This window comes from Microcebus murinus, chromosome 6 (genome assembly GCF_040939455.1).
Source record: "Microcebus murinus isolate Inina chromosome 6, M.murinus_Inina_mat1.0, whole genome shotgun sequence".
Lineage (NCBI taxonomy): Eukaryota > Metazoa > Chordata > Mammalia > Primates > Cheirogaleidae > Microcebus > Microcebus murinus.
The window spans coordinates 86,994,282-87,017,673 of NC_134109.1; the positions used below are offsets into that span (position 1 = coordinate 86,994,282).

General features: G+C 46.5%; 1 protein-coding gene across 1 annotated transcript in view; it reads right to left on the reverse strand.

Moving 5' to 3' along the window:
- SHC4 (SHC adaptor protein 4) overlaps nucleotides 1–19,431 on the reverse strand; it is a 125,236-nt gene extending 105,805 nt beyond the window's left edge. Inside the window, exon 1 of the mRNA XM_012763530.3 lies at nucleotides 18,706–19,431. Within this exon, the coding sequence (XP_012618984.1) occupies nucleotides 18,706–19,296 (591 nt within the window). The 5' untranslated portion in view covers nucleotides 19,297–19,431. The remainder of the gene's footprint in view (nucleotides 1–18,705) is intronic.
- Nucleotides 19,432–23,392: the final 3,961 nt, after the last annotated feature.

Consider the following 23,392-nt stretch of genomic DNA (forward strand, 5'->3'; position numbering starts at 1 on the left):
TTTATAGCATCACTTCCTTTAACATTCTTCTGAAATCCCACCTCTTCCAGAAAGTCCTCTGATCCTCCCACTGAAGAACTGAGATGGACAACTCACCCATTACCCAAAATCCCTTTTTAACAATATTTGTGTACGTGTGTGTGGTAAGAACATCCAAAATCCATTTCCTTAGCAAAATTTCAGTATGCAATATAATATGATTAATTATAGGCTTCATGCTGCACATTTGATCTCTAGACCTGTTCATCTTACATAACTGTCAGTTTATACTTTTTGACCTATACCTCCCCATTTCCTTCCCCTCTTTGCCCCTGGTCACCACTGTTCTACTCTCTGCTTCCATGTATTTGACATTTTTAGATTCCACATATAAGTGAGATCACATATTTTTCTTTCTATGCCTGGTTTATTTCACTTAGCATAATGTCCTCTAGATTCACCCATGTTGTCACAAATGACAGTATCACCTTTTTTTTTTAAGGCTGAATAATATTAGACTGTGTATATATACCACAATTTCTTATTCATTCATTAATGGACACTTAGATCATTTCCATATCTTGACTATTGTAAATAATGCTGCAATGAACATGGAACTGCATATATCTCTAGGCACTCTCTATGCACTCTCTGTGAGGTACTGCTTTCGTTTTCTTTGGGTGTATACTCAGCAGAAGGACTGCTGGGTCATATAGTCGTTTTATTTTTAAAGTTCCTATTTTTAATTTTTTGAGGAACCTCCCTTCTGTTTTCCATAAAAGTTTTTGCCAATTTATATTCCCACAAACAGTGTGCAAAGGTTCCTTTTTCTCTGCACCCTCACCAATACTTGTTATCTCCTGTCTTTTTTATGATTCCCATCCTAACGGTATGAGATGATATCTCATTGTGGTTTTGATGTGCATTTCCCTGATGATCGGTGATGTTGAGCACGTTTTTATATGGCTATTGGCCATCTTTATGTATTCTTTGGAAGAATGTCCATTCCTTTTCAACCATCTAAGCCTACAAACTGTGAAGCGGTCCAGGAACAGGCCCTTGTGAATCTCTGCACAGCAAAGGGCACTCTGTATGTAATGCTGTGTGGTGAGGGCCTAGGAGAACAGGACAGGGACTCTGGGTTTCCTACCTATGTCTTTTATCCCTTTTTATTTCCTCCTTTCTTTCTTACTAACAAAACCCCCCAATCTACCCAACTTAAAAACTACCATTTCTTAGCTTCCCTTGAAGCCCGGAGACCAATGAGATGTAGGAAGATATCATTGGGTAAAACTTCAAGAAAAATTATTTACAAGGGGATTAACTCAGCCAGAGGTGCACCATTTGTCTTTGGCCTTCCTTCTTCCTGTTGCCTGGTAAAGGGACATGATGGTGGGTGCTCCAGCAGCCATGCTGTGATCTTGAGTGAGCCTGAGGATGGAAGCCATGTGTTAAGAATGACCAGACAGGCTGGGCAGGTGGCTCACGCCTGTAATCCTAGCACTCTGAGGGACTGAGGCGGGAGGATCTCTCAAGGTCAAGAGTTCGAAACCAGGCTGAGCAAGAGGGAGACCCCATCTCTACTCAATATAGAAAGAAATTAATTGACCAACTAAAAATACATAGAAAAAATTAGCCAGGCATGGTGGCACATGCCTATAGTCCCAGCTACTTGGGAGGCTAAGGCAGAAGGATTGCTTAAGCCCAGGAGTTTAAGGTTGTTGTGAGCTAAGCTGATGCCATGGCACTCTAGCAGGGCCAACAAAGTGAGACTCTGTCACAAAAAAAAACCAAAAAAAAAAAAAAACAAGAATGGCCAGACAGAAAGCTGGAAGGAGCCTGGGTCATTGGTGACTATAGATCACTATGTAACCCTGGCCTACCTACCAATGGACTTCTTCTATACAAGCAAACAAGTAAACCTCTGTCTTGTTTAAACTCCAGTTATTTGATCTTTTGTAATGATCTAATCCAAAGTCATATGGGAGGCTTTTAACTTGTGCTTTGCAGATAGTAGCTGAGGAGTTGAGGTTCTGCAACCCACTTCCTACTAAAGGAGAGCTCTGTGAAAAGGTTTCTTGCTAGCATCTGTTCATCAGCTCTTAAATAGACTTTCTCAGATGCCAACAAAAGTATTAATCTCCATTAACTGAAAGTAGAGTCTTTATAAAATAACACCTTAACTGGAAGTCTTATACCTAACTACTTCAAATGTCCTAAGCACGGCTGAGAATATAAAAACAAGTGCCCAAAGACATTTAAAAATACTCCTAAGTCAACACTGAAGCTTACACTTGTGGTTTTCTTTTAGGTGAACACCTCAGTCTTTCATGCAGAGCCTATTTGCTCTTGTTTTTTAGATAACAGTTGTAACAAGTTGTCTGCTCCAGAACCCAGGAGCGCACATTGAAATGTTAGATCCTCCTCCTAAAGACAGACTCACTGTCAAAAGCGAAAAAAAAAAAAAAAATGACAGCTGATTGGACATAAGGAATCTGAAAAATTATAAAAATATAGATATATAGATTCAAAAAGCTCAGCCATTTGGGGACCCAGAGTTTGGGGGCAACCAACCCCGTTCCATTCCATTCACTCCTGAGATCATGCCTGGGTCTTAGCACAACACCGTGACTAGAATGAGGGCTAGAACCCCGTGTTAGAATGAGGGCTTCGTTTCCACCAGGAAAAAAAGGAGGTTGAATTCCAATCGGTATTTACTTCCAGTTACACACCCAAGAAGGTGGAAAACACATGTCTACATAAAAGCATGCACGTGAATGTTCATTACAGCGTTTTTTCACACTAGCCAAAAAGTAGAAGCAACCCACAGGTCCATCAGTTGGTGAATGAAAAAGCAAAATGTGGTATATCCATACAATGGAATATCAGTCAGCGTTAAAAAGAAACGAAGTGCTGACTCATGCTACTACGTGGGTGGACCTTGAAAACATTATGCTCCACGAAAGGAACCAGACACAAAGGACCACATATTATGTGATTTCATTTACAAGCAGAATCTAGAACAGGCAAATCCAGAGGGACAGAACCCAGATTAGTGGCTGCCAGGAACCCTGCGGGGAGAGTAGGCAGTGACTGCTAATGGTGACAGGGCTTCTTTTTAGAGTGAAAAAAAAAAAAAATGTTCTAAAACTAGATAGTGGTGATGGTTGCACAATTCTGCGAATACATTAAAAACTGCTGAATTGTACACTTAAAGGATGAATTTTGTGGTAGAGGAATTATATCTCAATAAAACTTATAAAAATAAGCCATAGATCTAGAAAAAAAAAACTTGGCATTTTCCTTCTCAACTGATACCAGTTGAAAAAAGAATCTGTATAGTATCGACCAACTATGAAGAGAAAGAAGCATATAATCTTCATTATATAGGGGTTTCCACAAAAAAATATTAAGTTTTAGAAGATGGACTCCTAAAGGGAAAAGCTTCAATTATCTGAAAAATTCAATGACTGCTTGGTGAGGATAATTCAATGAGTTTTAACTGTGTCAGGATTCCTACCGGTGAGTGTAGACGACAATGTCTGTGGGCATCTTACTCAGAAGAGACAGGCCCCCCCCCCAACCTTTTAACTCACTTAGCTGGTTGAGTAATGACTCATGGAGTTTCTGCTCTTTCACTTCTCTGAGTTGCTCACCGTGTGTAGGAAGCATTAACTCAGGAGCAGGTGAGACACATCGAATCTTTCTGGAAGTCAGCAGGATATAAATCATAAATAAACATATTACCCAGGAGAATGCATATTACACTTCCTGGACGCCTCCAGGATCAATACTCATTGCTTTCCCAGGCCTGAGGGCCTCCCACAGCAATGCCTACATGCTTCCTCATCCTCCCTCCTCCTCCTCCTCTCTCCCCGCTTTCTCCTCCCCCTGTCCTCTCCTCCTCCTCTTCCTCCTTCTTTTCATAAGTGATAGCCTAGTTAGGAAATCAGATTCTTACATTTTTCTGAAGGGAGATTTGGAAATTCATCACACATTCCAGGCCAGAATCTCTTTCATTTGTTTCATGCTGTGATTTTCCCTGGACGGCTCTACCCACCTCCTCACATACCGTCTTTCTTGCTCTCCGGGCAACACATTCGGAACGTTTCCTCCCCAAAACATTCCTATCATTGGACCAGGCACAGTGATATGGCACTTGCAGTTTAGCCTTTATTCTCACAGAACTTTGCAACTTATTGCTGCTTTTCATAAAAGATAAAAGAATTTAAGATTTAGTGTTGAATAAAGATGTCTTTGTTTTTAAGTGAACAGCTTCCATCTGCTCTAGATGGATTAACATATTTTTTAAAGCTCACCTCTGTATTTGAAGGGGTTGAGAAGAGACACTTGGAATAACTACAATCCTCAGAGCCCAGTATTACGTAGATGAGCAAAAGTTAGCCCCCATGAGCTATATATGATGCATATACTGGGGGAGTTTGGGGGCTGGGGGCGCACTTAAAGCTACTCTGAAAAGTTTTAGGCATTTATTTCAAACGTTCAGCACTTCCAAGATATTTTATTTTCAAATCAGAAACTCCTTCAAGTATCTCTTCATCTGGTCAAAATAAGTATCTCTAACATTACTTCCTAAATCAAAGCCAAAAAATAAAAAAATAAAACAGCATAAAAACAGATCAGCTTCTGGTTAGGGTCCTCCAGGCTCTGCTCTTCCCCAGTTTTTGTCTCTCAATAGAGTAATAGCCAGAAGTGTGACCCTTTCCACAAGAGCCAAGACATTATGCTGTCACTGGGAGGTCAGCGGGCACTGACATGCAAGGGTGCCCCGACCTACCAGTCAGAGAGAAAAAGGCATGTGGCAGGCCAACACACACAGGATGATCTTCATCTGTGTCTACAATTACATTTGTGTGTGTATACAAACATGCAATGCCTAGGAAAAAGTCTTAAAGAATACAAACCAAACTGTTAATAGCAGTAATTACCCTAAAGAAGGGACTTTCACTTTTTACCTTCTGTATTGTTTGCATTTTCCCTAAAATTAGCATGTATTACCTTTGATATTTCAGAAAATATGATAATAAAAAAATAGGTTAAACAGAATGGACTCAAAAAGTCAGTCTTCATTGCTTGTCCTTCCTTTTTCTTCTCCTAAGTCCTCGATTTTTTTTTAAAAAAATACAGGCGAGAGAACAATCTCATTCATTCACTGGGATCCTGGAGAGCTTTGAGTCCCTAGGAGTTTGGGGAAATAAGAGCTATTTAATAAAATATATCCACTTTGTTGGGTAAAGAATCTTGGTTTTTGCTAGAGTGTATTTCTATTAGTTAACGTCATTACCCCTGAGAAAGACATATTTTTTTCCAAATGACAAACAAAAGCTATTGAGAACAAATTCCATCTGCCTCTGTAACAACCTTTATTCTAATTTGTTTAATGTTTACAAAATGCTATGGAGATGTAAAGGGCACCCATAAGATGCAAGTTATTATGAAGAAAAACAAAAATGAAGGCCTCTTCACTTAGTCTTCAGCTGGTAAAAATGATGACAACAGGAAGGGGAACTCAAAACTCGTATCTTTTTGACTTTCAATTATAAAGAGAAAGACTATAGATGAGTTTCTAAATTTAAACCTCCATCCCAGAGATATCCTTCTAGTTGCTGATACAGTTTTCATCTCCTGAATACAGGGTCTTGGATAGAATTCTGGCATCTGCTGTATTCCTAAGTTGTGTTTTTTATTTTCTAGGTTGCCCTGGACACTCTCTCTGTATCATTTTTCCCGAACAGAAACCATTTCAAGATTAAGGACAACAGTACTGCTCTTCAAGGGCAGGACGCTGTTGTCAAGTTTAGTAGAAAAGAAAACTGAATGTAAAACAGGCTCATCGATGACAACTACACAACAACGCATGCACAGGTGATAACAAAAATGGGAAATGCATTTTGAGATGTATCAACAAACCATGTTGCCGAATTGTTAACACAAAATTCAATGCCATGAAACTCTGCTGACTGATCTCCATCTAACCAACTTGCTACAGCCAGCAGGCTACCGGCGCATCCAATCGTGGGCTTACCCAGAATCCTGCTGTATTTGTGCCACACCTATATATGGCAGTTGCAACTGCTAGTGAAATCACATAATTTAAGTAGATACTAAAGATACTGATAAAACACGAGTGTTGATTTTTTAAAAGATATAGTTTTTATTCTATGAAAATTAAGCCAAAAGCTTTGGAAAGGCTTTAGGAAGGCAAGTTGCTTTCAAAAATAATATTAAATTAGAGGCAGATAAGTCTACTCTAAAAGACATATTTAATAAAGGAAACTGGTTCTGCACTCAGATTGCTTTGAAGATGGCTCTAAGAGCTCATCCATCTAAAGAAACAGAAGGGAGGAATGTAGATGAGGCACTATGGGTGGAATTTACACAAGGACAATGAAAGGCGATATGAATCATTGTCTCTATAAAATTCAGAGAAAGGGCCTTGACCCTACAACACAAACGCTCATTTATATAAGTGTGAGTGTCAAAAGTATATATGTAACATTTTTATTTTCCTTCTACAATGACAAGTCTTAATCATGTCAGAGAAGAGGCCTTCTACTACATAATATGAGGAAACACTGCATTCTCTACTACCCTTGGAAACCACCTAAAATCTCTCTGCCTTAGTGGACCAGTTGTCCGATAAGGATTCCCAGTCATTTGGCTTGAGCCACAAAGTGCCCACCAGGCCGAATGTCCTCCCCCACTCTGCCTGCCTGCCTGCCTGCTGGCCACCTCCCTGTCACGGAGATGACTCTGCCACCTCACGCTCAAGACACTGGAAATGGACCTTCTTATGGTCGTTCCCGATACTGCTTCTCCCTCTGTCGTCTGGTGCCTTTCATCTCCCACACCTACCCTAGGCCACCTAGCACAAAACCTCAGGCAGGCTGGACTGAATTCTTCCCTCCCCCTTTGCCCTCTTCATCAAATTATTCTTCTGTAACATCTCTACTTTTTTCCTTCCTTGCCTCAATCAAGACCCTAATATACACACTTCTCAACCTTGATTATTGCTATAATCACCTCCTAAAAGGCTTCCCCACCTCCATCCAGTCACTCCCTTCTCTAGCACAAAACAATCCTAGTGCCTTTGCTCAGACATCTCAGCTCCTTAAGCTGATATTTAAGACCTGCAAAAATCTGGCTCGAATCTCAGCATCATTATCCACCAGTCTTTTCCAAGCAGCCTCTACTCCAGCCAAACCAAAATCAGTGCTCTCCCTTGTACACAAGCCATATTCCCTACCTATATTCCTTGCATCTAGAACCCCCTTTAAAAAATATATATATATATGTATATATATATATATATTCTCTACGGTTAAACTTCTATCCAATCTTTAGAGACCATATCAAATGCCATCTCCCTGGGAAGCTTTCCTTGACCACCCAGCTAGAAGACACTTGCACTTCTCAGAGTTCGCTGCACCGATGTATCTGCCTTTTTTGCATAGGAAGGCATCATTTGCTACCTGGTATTATGATGGTACACCTCTTCGTTTCAAACAAAAGCTACAATAGTAGCGTTTCTTAACCTGTGCTTCATAGAATACTGCTTCCATAAGAAGCTGATCAAATAAGTTTTCAAATACTATGTACTCTAGTCCCCACCTTAAAAACTGCAGTGGAAACAGAAGACAAGGGGCGCATGTGACAAAGGCCATAACGAGGGGTTGACAGGACTGATAAGGGCAGCCTGCGTGGGGCAGGACAGTGGGTGGGCGGGAATGGCTCCCGGATTTCTGACTTGCACAATGGGGAGTCCTGTTCCTTAAGCGGGTGATGAGAGGCAGTGGCGGTGCGTGTGGAATACCCAGTGGTGTGTCTGGTGAGTGACAGTTGAAGTTAATATCCCTAGAGGACAGGGGAGTAGGAAGACAATGGCCAAACTCTGTGGCTTTCTCAGTTCTCACCTTCCTTGAACGCTCCACGGTTTTGATGTGGTTTGGGCCAACCTCTCTCTCCTTGAAACTCTCTCCTCCCTCTCCCTAGACGACTTGTCCTCTCTTGATCACACTTCTCAGGCCGCTCAAACTTTCCCTCCCTTTCCATGCAGTATCTAAATCCTAAATCCTGCTCTACACTCTCCCTGTGGCAGCCTCGTCCTTTCTGTGGGCCTCAATGACAAGGGCGACAGAAACGGTTTCTCCTCAGTCCTAACTATTCTGCTTCCTGCTGGAGAGTTCCGCCTTGAGCACAGCACATGCAAAACGGGACTCAACCCCGACCTCCAGACCCTTCCCGCCCCTCACTGTCCTGCCTGTCGCGGTCACCCGGACTCCCCACCTCCAAGTAGGCAAGGAGCCAGTGGATCATTCCTCCCTTTGGTGTCCCACCTTTCCCTGCATTCCCGTGCCATGGTTTCTGTCCTCACTCTGCTTCTAGTCTGTTCTCCCTCCTCTAGGACCCTCTCTGAGCACCGGAGCCCAGACTCACTAATGCATATGCCTGCATTTGTCATTCCTTCTGTTGGAAACCCAACTTTGTTGTATCAGTCCACCTTATTTTCCCTCTGATCTCCTACATATACCTCATGTACCGTCCAGCCAAGTCGAACCACTCACTGTTACCCATATATGTCCCCCACTGTCCCACCCTCATGCCTTCACTTCACCTGCAATGTTCTCTCCATCTCCGTCTACAGAGACTCTACCCATTTCTCAAGATTCGGGTAAGATGCCTCTTCCTTCACGAAACCTTCTCCAATTATCTCAAGTGGAAGGTGTCCCCTTCCTTCCCTAAAATCCCACAATGCTTTACTTGTATCATTTTGGTGTCATTTATTATAACCTGTCTTATATTACAGTAACTTGCGTGAACACCTTTGCTTTCTTTTCCTACTGTAACCTCTTCATGCAAGAATTGCGTCTTGTTCACTCAGGGCAGTTTAAAGAGCACTGGCCTGGGAGTCAGGAGACCTGAATTTTAGTCCTTGCTCTGCTGCTGCCGCCCGAGCTCTGTGACCTTGGGTAGCTTACCTCATCGTGAATCAGAACTTTGTAGTCTAATGTATCAGATGAGGTCTGAGTCCAGGGTCGAAGGAACCACGCTGAGAGAGGAGGGGGAAGAACAATGGCCTTTCAAGGACCTAGAATTGACACTGGTTTAGAACAAATTAAGTTTGAATTATGCATTTCGCCATTTCCCAATAAATGATTCATATAAATTATTCTCTGATGACAGGGAGGAAAAAAATCTAATTTCCGGAGTTATTCTTATAGCACACGGGCTTTTCAAGTCTCTTGCTATCCGGCATGTCTTCCCCTCTAGCTAGAGGACATGCGTAGCCCCAAGGCAGACTCTGTTCTTAAAGTTTACTTGTAAGTTAGTTGTTAAAACACTTTATGCATTTCCCTGTGGAAATGAAGGGACCAATAGTAGTAGGATACCATGATTAGAATGCCAAGACAGCCTTACAGGCCAATCAGCCCAGAGTACACCTGAGTTAAAGTAGACTCTGCTGCTAATGTGGACATACTTGACGACAAGTGACTCATAGCAACATATGGCTCATTTGCCCACTCTCGTCCACATCACTTGAGACGCTGGTGCGGAAGACATAGGAGTATTGTTTGGGTGGACAGTGACCTGGTCTATTATAGTTTTTAGAGTCTTTGTGTTTAAAAAAGGAAAAAGAAGGAAACAAGAAAATTAGAAGTAGCTTGAGTTAGATTTATAGGAAGCACTGATAGGCCGGTCGCGGTGGCTCACACCAGTAATCTTAGCACTCTGGGAGGCCGAAGTGGGCGGATAGCTCGAGGTCAGGAGTTTGAAACAGCCTGAGCAAGAGCAAGACCCCTTCTCTACTAAAAATAGAAAGAAAATGTAATTGGCCAACTAAAATATATAGAAAAAATTAGCCGGGCATGGTGGCCCATGCCTGTAGTCCCAGCTACTTGGGAGGCTGAGGCAGGAGGATCGCTTGAGCCCAGGAGTGTGAGGTTGCTGTGAGCTAGGCTGACAGCATGGCACTCACTCTAGCCTGGGCAACAAAGCGAGACTCTGTCTCAAAAAAAAAAAAAAAAAAGGAATCACTGAAGAGTTGTTTATTCTCCCATTCAGTATTACCTTCTAATCCACATCCCAGGCTTGTGCACTTCATCCCGCTGACTCAGGGCTTGTCATCCTCAGCACTAGTGACAAGTTGGGCCTTGCAACCCCTTATTGTGGGAGTCCTGTGCATTACAGGAAGTGCACTCTACCCACTAAAAGCCAATAGCTCTCCCCTCCCCTCCCAGTTACGGCAACCAGAAATGTCTCCTCCAGGCATTGCCAAATGTCCCCTGACCGGCAAAGTCACCTCTGGTCGGGAACCCCTGCACTAACTGGACTCAGTGGAGGTTCACAAATTTTCTGTGCATCGGAATCACACGGGGAGCTTGTGAAAAATGTGGGTGCCTGAGCTCCGGCCTCAGCTATTCTAGTCTAGTAAGTCCAGGATGGGGGCTGGGAATCGACATTTTTAATAAGCATTTTTAAACTGATATAGGTGGTCCTTGACAAAGTTTGGGAAGCACTACAATGAAGAGCCAGTGAAGTAAATAAACATCTTTCCAAAATGCAAATGTTTTTCACTCTGCTGCAGGGGGGGGGGGGGGGCAGCGGGAGCTGACAAGTGGACGAACTGCTGGCACCATCAGAGAGGAAGGCAGGCCGTCCCTGGTCAGCGCCAGCAGGAAAGACTCTGGGAAGAAAGTTCCACCAGGGTGGCACGGCTGGCCCGGGAAAGTATGCCAAAGGGACACGGTGAAATGTCAAAGTCAAATTTAGTCTGTTACAACTTATTTTCCCCAAAGGCACCCCTAGACCTTTGAAAGTCCATTCTCCTCCCTCCACCTGGGCAAGACTATGAGGCAGGCTGTGTGCTAAGCTCCTCGCGTGTTATTTTCTCATTTCGTCCTCTCCCTAACCACAGAGAAAGCTTATCAAGCATCGTTTCTCTGGGAAACTTCACCGCCCCAAAGAACTGAAGTACGAACTAACCCTTGGCCCCCACCTCTTCGCGAAACGGGGACAGCCTGTCCTAACCCCGGAATTTCTGCCGCCCTCAAAAGCTCTTTGCGACATTGTCAGGCGAGGAAAGGCTTTCTGGGTCGAGAAGGCAGCGTCCCTCTGTTGGGCCAAACCCAGCCCTAGGTACTCTTTGTCCCTTTGCATGAAAGAGAGAAGCCCCAGCGTGTCTGCACCCAAGAAGAAGCATTCACAGCTTGTCCCCCAGGCGTTCTGAAAAGTGAAAGACCAAGGGGTTAGCAATGTCTTCACATTCACGTGCCACAGGTGGGGTACAAAGCTGGCCACCTTCATGGGGCACACGAGTGATGGAGCTGAGGGCATCGGGGCGGGGGAGGGGGTGTGGAGCAGCCTGGACTCCTGAGCTGTGTGTCCAGGTGATGGAACTGTCCTGTTGGGAACAGGGTTGGTTCAGTCCCACCCATGTGATGACATGGTACTGGCTTTAGAGTACTATGAACATAGATGTGAGAGGAAGCCACACTGGGACAATGACCCCAAAGGTTTGTAGAAGACGAATGAAACGGGCCAGTTCGTGCACGCCGCACTGCCATCCAGAGAGACCTGCTTAGACGAAAGGGTGAAACTGGCAAAGCCAATGCCCTCTGGGCTCCTTGCCACTCGTCCACGTTCACTTTTTCCCTTTCTCACTGCTATTTTAAGACGATTTTCCTATTAGGAAAAAACTTTTCATTATGGGCTTTCTAAAAAGCACACCCAGCGTTTTGATCAAGTGGAGACATGTGGCATCGCGTGTTTAGCTCAGGGAGCGACAGAAGGTGAATAAAGACACGGGTAGGAGACGGGGTGCTGTACCCCACAGAAGTGGGGGCTCTTCCTGGGCTCCCCCACTGAGTAGATGTGCGGTCCAGTGCAAGTTAGTCCACGTGTCTTGAGCCTCAGTTTCCTCAATTGTAAACAAAGAGTTTGGACTCACTGACCTCTAAGACTCCTTGCGGTCCGAGCTCTAGTATCCGGGGCTGTGAAGGAGGACTGAACCGATCAAGGGATGCGTGAAGGACTGAAGAGAATGACAGGAGAACAGGTCAAACCTGCCAAGATTTCCCCAAGCTCTAGCAGAATCTACCCCAGGAAACAGGAAGGAAAATATAACACCCTCAATGCCAAGTTGTCAGTTTTAGCTGAAATCATTTCCTCCCACCCATATCACCACCCTCTTCACTGCCAATGACTTAGAAAAAAAAAAAAAGAGAAATTCAGAGAGGCAGAAAGCCACCTCCCTTAGCTGTGAGTACCCAAAGTACGCCACCACCGAGGTCTGGCTTTATCGTGTGTAAACTGTCGGACTGTCTCTCCAGGGACGTCTGTTATCTTTCCTGGAGTTACAAATCTCCCTCTCTCAAGGTTAGAGTTGCCAGGCTGCCTGTGTGTGTGTGGCAGGGCCTTTTTCTCTTAGAGCCTTTGTCCAGGGAGAAGAGACAAGGATTAGCTCTCCTTGGCTCCTGCCACCTAATATTGGACTCCAAGTCCCGGTCTGGCCCGGCTGCATAGACCACGTGAGCAGTGCCAGGCTCCCGGAATCCCAGCCACCACCACTCACCTCTTCCAACCCTGGCCTGGCCCCTGGACCAGCCCACCCTCCACCCCTGCCTGCAGTCCTACACTTGGGTACTAGTCCACAACCCGACTCCTCTCCACACCACCTCCCTAAAATTTACCGCCTCCACCCATGCCAGTACAACACACTTCTTTCTGCCTTGTTGGTGAAGCCAGCTCAGTGTTGGGAAGAGGGTGCTAACGTAGGAGCTAGTGAGTGAATCCCTGAAGGACTTTCTTTCTTTCTCTGCTAATGTGAAGATGCTAAAAACGATTTCCTCTGGGAAACTCTTTCTAACCAAACGAGATCCTCATAGTAAGGGGTTTTCATTCAGGCAGGAAAGAAGACCTGCAATCTCAGGATTTTAGGCACCATTTTGTTCAGACTTATTTTAAATATGAGAAAATAAATCCCAGAGAGGTCAAGTGACTTCCCCAAGATCACACAGCTTGTTAGTGTCAGAGCCATTACTTTAACCCAGGTCTCCTAACTCCTAGACTTGTGCTCTTCCCTGGAAAAACTACTTGAAGTGGACATAACATCGTGGTACTGTGGGCTACATCTTGTCTAGACAGTAGATAGTTGACAATACTAGCTTACTGGTTGAGTACTAAGATGCAACAGGGGAAGATGGATTGGTAAGAATATGCCGTGAGATTTACAAAGGCAGTAAAGAAAATCAGGTTGGTGTGCAAATACGAACACAAATTCGCATTTGCACACCAACCTGATGAGCCCAATACCCAGGAAGGCCTATGTGAGCAACCATATTGCAATAAATGTTCTTGGGGACTGTTACGGGTTGAATTATGTCCTCCAAAAAGATACCTTGAAGTCTTACCTCCAGAACCTGTGAGTGTGACCTTAGCTGGAAATAGGGTCTTTGCAGATGTAATCAATTTGAGATGAGGGTGGGCCCCAATCCAATGACTGATGTTCTTTTTTTTGAGACAGAGTCTCACTCTGTTGCCCCGGCTAGAGAGCGGTGGCGTCAGCCTAGCTCACAGCAACCTCAAACTCCTGGGCTCAAGCAATCCTCCTGCCTCAGCCTCCTGAGTAGGTGGGACTACAGGCATGCGCCACCATGCTCGGCTAATTTTTTCTATACATTTTTAGTTGGCCGATTAATTTCTTTCTATTTTTAGTAGAGACAGGGTCTCACTCTTGCTCAGGCTGGTTTCGAACTCCTGACCTCGAGCGATCCTCCCGCCTCGGCCTCCCAGAGAGCTAGGATTACAGGCGTGAGCCACCGCACCAGGCCAATGGCTGATCTTCTTAGAAGAGGGCAATTTGGCCAGGGACACGCAGGGAGAATACTACGTGAAGGTGGAGACAGCGATTGGAGTGACGCATGTACAAGCCAAGGAACTCCAAGAACCGCTGGCAACCGCCAGAAGCTATAAGAGGCAAGGCAGGATGCCTCCCCCAGAGCCTTTAGAGACAGCGTGGCCCTACTGACACCTTGTTTCAGGTATCTAGCCTCAAGAACCATGGGAGAGTAGATTTCTGTTGTTGTAAGCCGCCCGGTTTGTGGTGCTTGTTAGAGCAGCCTCAGGAAGCCAATTCAGTCTGGGGAAACAGCTGGGCAGGGCTGGGCTGAATCGAGGAGGAGACGGAAGTCACACAAATGAATGCACCCAGGCAAGTTCTGTGGGTTGGGCCTATGGTGACGCCCTCCTGCACAGGGTGGCCCTTCACCTACTCTGCTCCATCCCATGCTCGTAGGTAAGTGACAGCGTGGGAGGGGAGGAGCACTGGAGTGGGAGCAACCTGGGTAGGAATCCCTAGTCTGCTGCTTGCTGTAACAGTTGTCAAGTGCACCTTAGACCACAAAATCCTGGGGTCTCGGTGTCCTCATCCACAGAATACAGCCTTCCTCAGAGGGCCATTGTGAGAACCCCTGTGGCTGCCTGTCAAAGCTCTGTCACGTTCATTTCTTTGCCTCTGCTTTATTAAGTCTTTGAACCACTGCTGGGAGTGGGGAAGAAAACTAACATTTCAAACACCTCCCAACAGGGAGAGAGGGGCCCTAGAGTCATTAAATACTGGTGCTGGGAGGGGCCCTCAGGGCATTTTAGAGATGAGAGCACTGGTCACGTTGTGTGTGGTCCACACTCACCAGACTGTGTTGGTACCCGGAGACCCTTAAGTGACTATGGGTGAAGTGACTTGGGAAGACCTCATAGAGAAATGACACTTGGTCTCATGGTGGGAACAAAGTCACCATTTGACACAATTTAATGGGCTTGACCCACCTTATTACTTTGCCCAGACCATAGTCCGACTGTTCCATTCCTGGCTCAGTCTCTCTCAAAAAGGGTTTACTAGGCCACCTTCCCTGAGAGACCTTCATGGGGTTTAAAGTCTGAGTTTGAATAAAAGTTACTCAAAAGTAGGTGCTCACACATGGAAGTAACATTCACAGGGCATTGGGCAGGTGAGGGGGGAGGAGGGGATAGGTAAATTCACACCTTAGAGGTGCCGCGTGCACCGTGTGGGGGATGAGCATGCTTGTAGCTTTGACTCGGGGCAGTGCAAAGGCAATTTATGGGACCAAAGCATTTGTACCCCGTAATATTCTAAAATATTTTTAAAAAATAGGTGCCCATAATTCATGAAGTGTTTTCAATTGTATAATTGATTCTACATCATAAGATCAAAAGAAGGGTCATTTTAATAAAGGATATTTAATCCAAAGTCAACTCATACTTGGAGTAGATGGAAAAAACCGTCTCTACTGCAAAGAGAAAAGAGGCAAGAAAAATAAAGAGTGGCTATAATGATGCCATTTTTTATCCCCACCTGTGGCCTTTTTCACTCACCCTATTTTATTGCTCTCTGGAGCACTTATTACTATTTGAAATATTATATTGACTTGTTTATTTGTTCAGTTAGGACCCATCTCTACTCACTAGAATGTTCCACAAGGGCTCAGATCTGGTCTGTTTTATTCATTGGTGTCTAGAACTGATCAGTTTTGTTCGCTGATGCTCAGTGCCTAGAACATTTCCTGCTGCATAATTGGCTCAGAATACATATTTGTTGAATAAATGACTGAATAAATTAGCAAATAAGTCTGGGCAGGAAGAGGAGCAGTCACATGACATGGATAAGGAAGTAGAATATTGGGCCACCTTTTTCCTACAAAATCTGCCCCTAAGTCCACGAGCCCTATGTCGGCCAGCCATGAAGACCATGTCTCTCACTTCTCTGCTCTGAATCCATTGTCACCAAGCAAGCTTTGATTTAGATTTATCTATGTGCTTTCTCCTCCAGGTGGGAATACAGGGATTACAATTCTGGTTCACTTGGTATGATATTTTTCACTGTAAATTAACAGGTTGGCATTTCATTTTTTAAAATTAGTTCACATTTCAAAAGAATTCTGAGGAACAGAAGGTCAACCAGGATGGAAACCTGTGTGGAAGAGAGCTAAGAATGTACACAGAGGAGACTTGAGTTCTAGATCTTGCTCTGCTTTTGACTCACCTGTGTGTCCTTAAAAAAATCACTTCTCCAGGGTTCAGGTCCCCTATAGAGGCACTGACCTTGATAATTTCTGATAACTTTCTGTCCTCCCCACCTTAATCCGTGTTCTCATCCCTTCGTGCCTAAACTCCCAGAGAATCTTTCTCCCTGGCCTCCCTGTCTCTAATCTTTCCCAGCTTCTGAGTCCCTCCCATCTTTCAAAGCTAGAATTCTAAAAAATTTTTAATAAAGTAAGCTCTTCCATGTATTTTGACTTCGTAAGAGAGGTAATTGCCAACGGCTATCGCACTGCATAGCTATTGGCAATCTTGTATGGTTCACTGGGGTCATGGGGTCAGTACTTTTCCTGGGGTCATTTTTCAACATCATGAAAAGTCAGATGGTGTCCTCATCAAAAACTTAAAAAATGCCAGAGGAGGCACTCCCCGGGGAAAGTGGAGACCACACAGCAACTCTTCAACATTTAAAACGGTACAGTCCTGTGGGTGTGGGGAGGGGACAAGAGGTACAGGAGGAAGGAAAGGCAAGGTCAAGGGTAGAGAATGTGCAGGTAAGGGGGAAGGCGAGTGCAGAGAGCACAGGATAGGAGAGTCACGTGTTTCCCCACGAGGGCCTGGCACACACCTGTGCTTGGCACATGAGAATGTGCCCATGAACTTGGAGTCGATATATGAAAGTATTTCCATTCTGAGCCACTTCACTACGAGGAAGAGCAAGAGCTGAGTGTCCCATATATTTATCTCCTTTAGAGGTTTTTATTATCCATTTGCCAAGGCTGTCCCAAGCCTGCTTTCTCTGTAATCCTTCCAGCATTTATTATTAGGCCTTCCTTGAGATCCTCATTTTGTGGTTGTGATACAGTTATTGGGCCAGCTCTCGAGTTTATACCTTCAGATCAGACTTTTCACCTGAGCACTAATCTTATACGACTGCACGCATACATGTTAGCATGCTGTAGATAGCGTTACTTTAACATGTCAAAAGAGAGCTTAAAGTGGGTCCCCTTCCTAACTCATTCTGTTTCTGCCATTGGCATCACTAATGTCATTCTGAGACTTTAATTTGGATGTCATATTTCACTCTTCTTCAATAATCATCTACAACCTCCATACAAAAAAAAACAAACAAAAACTCATCAATCTACCCACTGCTCAATAAATGTTCACTATTCTATTATTTGTTCTGTGATCTGAAATGATCTAATCAGTCACCCGAGGTGACTGAGGCTTCTCCCCCCCTCTCTTGAATTCATCTCCTTCCTGTCCTCCCCACCTTAATCCGTGTTCTCACCCCCTCATGCCTAAACTCCCAGAGTTATCTTTCTCTCTGGCCACCCCCGCCCCCAGTCTCTAATCTTTCCCAGCTTCAATCCACGGCAAACAAGTCAACAGATTGATCTTTTCAAAACCACTTTCATCAACTCACAGTTTGCCTACCAACCCAGGAGGGGTCTCATTTACCAATCAGGGTGTTTACAACCTCCTCCTTTATTTAGCGTTTGAGAGCTTCAGTCAGCTGCTCCCTCGTCCCCAAGCTACCCACGCTATGTGTGTGTCTTTATTCCACTCGTGCTTGTTTGCGCGTTAACCGTGTGCCAGCCCCTGCCACTGTCACGCACTGTCCTCCAGCAGTCCCCTTCCCCTTCGGTTCTGCCCAGCCTGTGCAGGGCTCCTCTGATAGCCACCACAGCGTTCTTGCCCTGCCAGGACTCTCCTCCTTTCCACCAAGACCCGATATTTCTTCCAAGATGCACCTTCTCCTGCAGGTTCCCCACACGAATGAATAATCCCAGACCACACACAAAAAAAGGTTCCCCTTTTTCTGAATTCCATCAGCATTCTCACACTAGATATCTATTGCTAAGTATTGTTCTCTTATTATTTAACATGCATTTGTTGGTCTTCCCGATTGAAATTCTAGCTCCAAAAGGGCAAGGGCCAAAATCCTCTTTCGCCCAGATTTTGATTGGGCAAGGACAGATACAAGGCCAGTAAGAACCTTGATTTTGCACACAGCCCATGGACCAGGCCTACATGCTACAGCGTAGGCAAGAAAAGCAATAAATGTGCACCAAACAGCTAAGACTAGCTTTTAGCACAAGGTTAGAGACTCAGCCATGTTCAAGAAGTCTTTTTTAAATGCCAAATTACATTTTTAAAAAACAATTCAAAAAAAAATTTTTTAAATAAAAATTAATTCAAGCCCCTTACACCCTATTTCTGTGCTAGATTTCTTCTAGCACAGAAATCTCTACTGTATTCATCCAAAATGCAACGGCCAGTATAAGCTACCAGTTCTCAATTACTAATCAGCTTTGAAATCCTTGACTCTTCTTGGCTGGAATGCTAGGTCTAATGGGGACAAACAGGGTCATCAGCTGTCTCTATCAGAAGTTGCCATTACACCTGGCAACTACCTACAAGTTAGCATCAGCTCATGTCCTTGAAGCAAATGTTGTGTGACTTCAGTACAAGTCTGATATATGCAGGGAAATTTGTAAACTCAGCTCCACTCCCCCTTGGTCCAGTTGCACAATGTCTTGTCCAGATCTACAACTCAGGTAACGTGCAGCCCCTTGCAGAAAGCAAAGAAGAGCCCCCTTTCCCCAGGAGTTCTTAGAAGGAGTGCAGAGAGGGAAATGGACTTACCCTCACACTGTAGTTCAAGCCTATCCCCAACAGGTGCTGCAGAAAGTGCCTGTCCTGCCTGCTCCTGACGGTTGGCTCCCCAGGGCCGGGAAGTGGGGACGCATCGGCGGGGGTTAAGGCGCTTGCCCTGTGCCCCACCAGGTCCGGCTGCGGTGGCAGTGCAGACCCAGCCCGACTTAGGCTGGTTTCTGGGGAAGCCGGGCTGCTGGGAGCCGGCTCCTGGCTTTCCTGGAGCTTCAGCCGGGGCACCTCTTTGGTACCCAGGCAAAAGTTTTTGAGACTCAGCAAAGTGGCCGGGTTGGCCAGCTTCATGCTCGCCATGCGGGGGATCAAGGTGCACAGCGGGGTGGGGCTCTCCCGGGACGGCTGGGTGGCATCTTCCGCCGGCAGGTGAGGTGCCAGGGCGGGGTAGGGAGGCTGCTGTGAGCCCTTGTTCCCAACGGAGCTCCCTCCGGGGCAGCCTTCGTCCAAGGACGTGATGGACTCGTTCCGAAAGCGGCTGTACTTGGCCCTGTGCAGCATCCCGGGGTGTCCGAAGAGTCCTACATACAGCGCGAGTCCTGCCAGGCCGTCCTGGCCGCGGTCTCGCATAGCCTTGGCGGCGCTGAAACAGGATACGGTTGCACTAATCGCCTCCGCGCCCAGGAGATGAACGGTGCGGACATCAGAAGCCTCAACGCCCCGTGCAACTCGAGGCAGCCACCTCTCCAACTCCGCCTGCGCCCTCGCCCGGCTCGGCTCGGCCCCTCAAGGGTGACAGCCCCGGCGGGGCGGGGGGGACGGGGGTGGGGGTGGGAAGCGCCTCCCCAGCTCTGATTCAGCCCCTCCCTGGCCCGGGCAGCGGCCCCCGCTGTCCTGCCTTGGATTCCTTGCAAGCAGCAGAGCCCGGCCCCAGGCTCCCGGCGGTGGGGCTCGCGCACGGCCAACTCTCAGGCTCGGAACCGGGCCGAGCGGTCCCGCCGCATCCCTGCGGGAGCCCAGCAGAAGTACTGAGCGCCCCCACCCCCGGCCTCCCCTTCTGCACGCAGGAACTTTCCAACCTGCTCCCTGCGGCTCCCACGGGGGGGGCGGGGCAATGACTGGCCTATTAACCCTTTATTTGTTCCAGTGATTGTTCCTTTTAAAACAAAACAAAAAGAAATGTGTGTATGAGCCAAAGGTCCTTCCGCCTGCGTTCGCTGATCCCGCCCGGTCTTGGAAGACCTTGCCTTGCACCCGTTCGGGGCCGCCAGCCGGGAGCGCTAGTGGCCCGCGCCGCTCCGCATTGTTCGCCGACTCGCGGTCGGTCCGTGCTCCTCGGATCCGCTCCCGGCCTGCCCACCCGCGCGCAGCGCTCCCCTCCCTCCCTCCCCGGCTCCTCTCCGAGCTTTTTTTTTTTTTTTTTTCCAGAGGCTCATTCGCTGCAGAAGGCTGAGCTGTGCAGGATGGTGATGAGCAGAGTGTTGAAATTTTTATGAATGAACTTTGCCGAATGAATTTCTCTCTGTGTGCAAGCTAATAAATCTGTGAATGAAGCTGAGAATAGCTGTAATTGACTGACGGTCTCAGGGGGTGCTCGGTTTTTATCCAATCAGGCGGCGGCTCGATGACTCATGCACCATAAATACACTAAACTAGTAGCCGCGAGAAATAAAGCTAGGGGGAGAGACGGGGAGGGGGCAGAGATTTTTATTTTGTGCGGTGCGATGAATGGGTTAAAAGGAAAGGCAGTCTTTACTACAGACAGGTCACCGGTAAGCTGGGGAGCGGCAGGTTAAAAAGATGTGTTTCCTTTCTGGTTGAGGTGGCCCGGAGAGCCAAGCAGAAAGAGCTAAAAATTAGATCCATTGTTCCAGGGATATTAGCACATATGGTTCACAACCCCTGTGGGAAGCTGTGATGCATTTTTCTTAGAAACATAGTTCTTTTTTTATTGATTGTTGGTTCCCTCTTCCGTCTGGTGCAACTTCCTGTACCTATCAAATGCATCCTGAAGACATGATGTCAATTGCAAAGGCTCAGCACACAGGAAGCCAGAGCCGGAGCTGGGGGAAAAGAAATGCACGTTCTTCAGGAATGGAGAAGAAGGAAAACTGCTGAAACGCCGGGGGTGGGGGCTAGAGGGTGGGGTGGAAATCACATATAGGAAGAGATAAGAAAACCTCAGCGGAAGGTGGCGTTTCCCCAAGGGCCACAAGCTCCGGCATCTGGAATTCTGCACTGATTCAAAAATTACAACAAACTGGCAACCGAGGGGAATCAGGGATGCGACCTTCATTATCTTATTGACCCCGAGGCTGCAACAGGCTCACGTGTATTCATGGCTTCGGTCGCCTGAGCTCCCCTGGGATCCAAACACAGGTGCTGAATGAAAGGGCTGCGAGTGGCCAGCGGCGGAGAAGGCATCCTGGTCGCTGGCTTCTGCTCCCCACGGAAATAGCAGCGCACCTTTTCACATCCTGTCTGCCAGGCCTGTTCGGGTGTGTTTTTCCCTGGGAAGGCCTTTCTGCAGTTCATAAATCTTCCCTTCAACCTTTCCTGGCCTCCTTTTCCCTCCCCCACATCTCTCTCCTCTCCGCAAATCTGAGGGAAGTGGCCAAGTCAGCCGGACCCCATGTCCCTGAGGCTGAGAACCAGGCTCTGGGCAGGATTTCACAGTCACCAGTTTGACACCTCTTACTCCTCCTCATTCCTCTTTTTTCTTTCTTCCCCTCCCCTGGGTCTCTTCCTTGCTCTTGCTGTGATGACCCCATGCTATGCTGCCTTGAGAAAGTTACTGCACCTCTCTGTGCTTGCATTTCCTCATCCGTTGGGAGCAGCTAGCTAATGGAGGTGGGAGGAGGGTTTAGGAGATAATCCTACTCCCTGTAAAGTCTTGGCCCACCGCCCCGCACAGTGCTGCCTCACCAAGTGCACACGGGCAGTATAAAGAAAAGCTATGGGAATGGGGGTTGCCTCCCTCTGAAGCTTGTATTCTCACCCCTCCAGCGTAGAGTCTGTGCCCTTCTAGGCCAATTAAAAGGAAAAATTAGCACAAAGAGGGAGAAGCCAAGAAATCCAACGTTGTCCAAAGGACCTGTTTCCTAACAATCGTTAGGGGGCTGCAGGAGGTGAGGAAGACAGGGCCTGGCTGGCTGATGTGACCCCTTACCCAGGACTTCACGACAGCAGGCTTGGGTGCCCAGGGGACCCAGCTCACCCAGGTGGGCGCCATGCTGGCCAGACTCCAGGGGCTCAGGCCAGCCTACATTCCTCAGGAGCAGCGAGTCCTGGGAGGGTTGGGGCTGGGGACCGAGTGGGACCAGGTGCAGTAAGCAAGCAGTCATGGTCACAGTGAGCTGTTTCTCTGTCCCATGCCCAGGAACATGGAGACTCTGGCTCTCCTAGGCAGCCTTGCCAGGACCCTTTCTGAGGGTGAAAGAGATCAGATCTGCAGCTGGGAAGTTGGGGACAGCCTCATAGCCCCAGCCTGCCCATCTGGGCAGCTCTCTCAGTCCCAGCAGCTCAAGACAAGGCTCATCAATTGGGTGGCTTTCTATTCCAGGCAGATGGATGGGCAAGGCAGATGGTTTGCCTTTTCCCAGGACATTAGAACATCTTCTTCAGTTTGTAACGATGAAAATAATATTAATAAGAGCTACTATTTCTGGAACACTTGAAAGTTTAGCTACATACTCATTGGATTATTATATCAACCTTCAGGGGCTGGGACTATGTTCATCACCACCTTACAGATACAGAAACAAGGCTGAGAGCAAGTTTAGTGACTTGGCCAAGGTCCCCTGGCTGTTGGACAATGATGCCTGGATGCCTCAGGCAGCTCAGCCTGACTCCAAAGGCCGTGCTGGTAGTCACTGTGCTCTGCTGCCTCCCAGGGGACCAGAGAGCTCAAGTGCAGATTGCAGGCCTGTGTTGAGGGCTATGGGCATCTCATTGCTCCCTAGAGATCTGAGAAATGACTGAGCAGGAAGAAGAGCTGGGGATTTCTTGGAAGTTCTAGAATTGGTCCACAGCAGGGCCTAGCAGAATATCCTCCCACCTGCTGTTTTTCCTGTATCTACCCCTCCACAACTCCCAGGAGAAAGTGTATTTAGCTCAAAGATAATTTTTCAGGAGCGAAGATAATATTAGAATAGATGGCTCAGGAAACCTTGGTGTCTGGGCCACTGCCCACAAGCTGTGTGCACTTAGCAGGATAATGGAGAAAGAACATTAGCTTGGGAGTTACAGAACCAGCTATGGGATTTTGAGTAAGTTACTTAACCTCTTTCAGACTCATCTTTATTATCTGTAAAATGGGCATGATGATAATAAATAATATCTGCTGAGCACTTACTCTAGACCAAGTCCTGAACTACGTACTTCAAATTTAAGCCTCCTAGCAACTCTATGCAGCATGTGCTTTTTATTTTTTTATTTTATTTTATTTTATTTTGAGACAGAATCTTACTTTGTTGCCCGGGCTAGAGTGCTGTGGCATCAGCCTAGCTCACAGCAACCTCAAACTCCTGGGCCCAAGCTATCCTTCTGCCTCAGCCTCCCGAGTAGCTGGGACTACAGGCATGTGCCACCATGCCTGGCTAATTTTTTCTATATATTTTTAGTTGGCCAATTAATTTCTTTCTATTTATAGTAAAGACAGGGAATCTCGCTCTTGCTCAGGCTGTTCTCAAACTCCTGAGTTCAAAGGATCCTCCCTCCTCGGCCT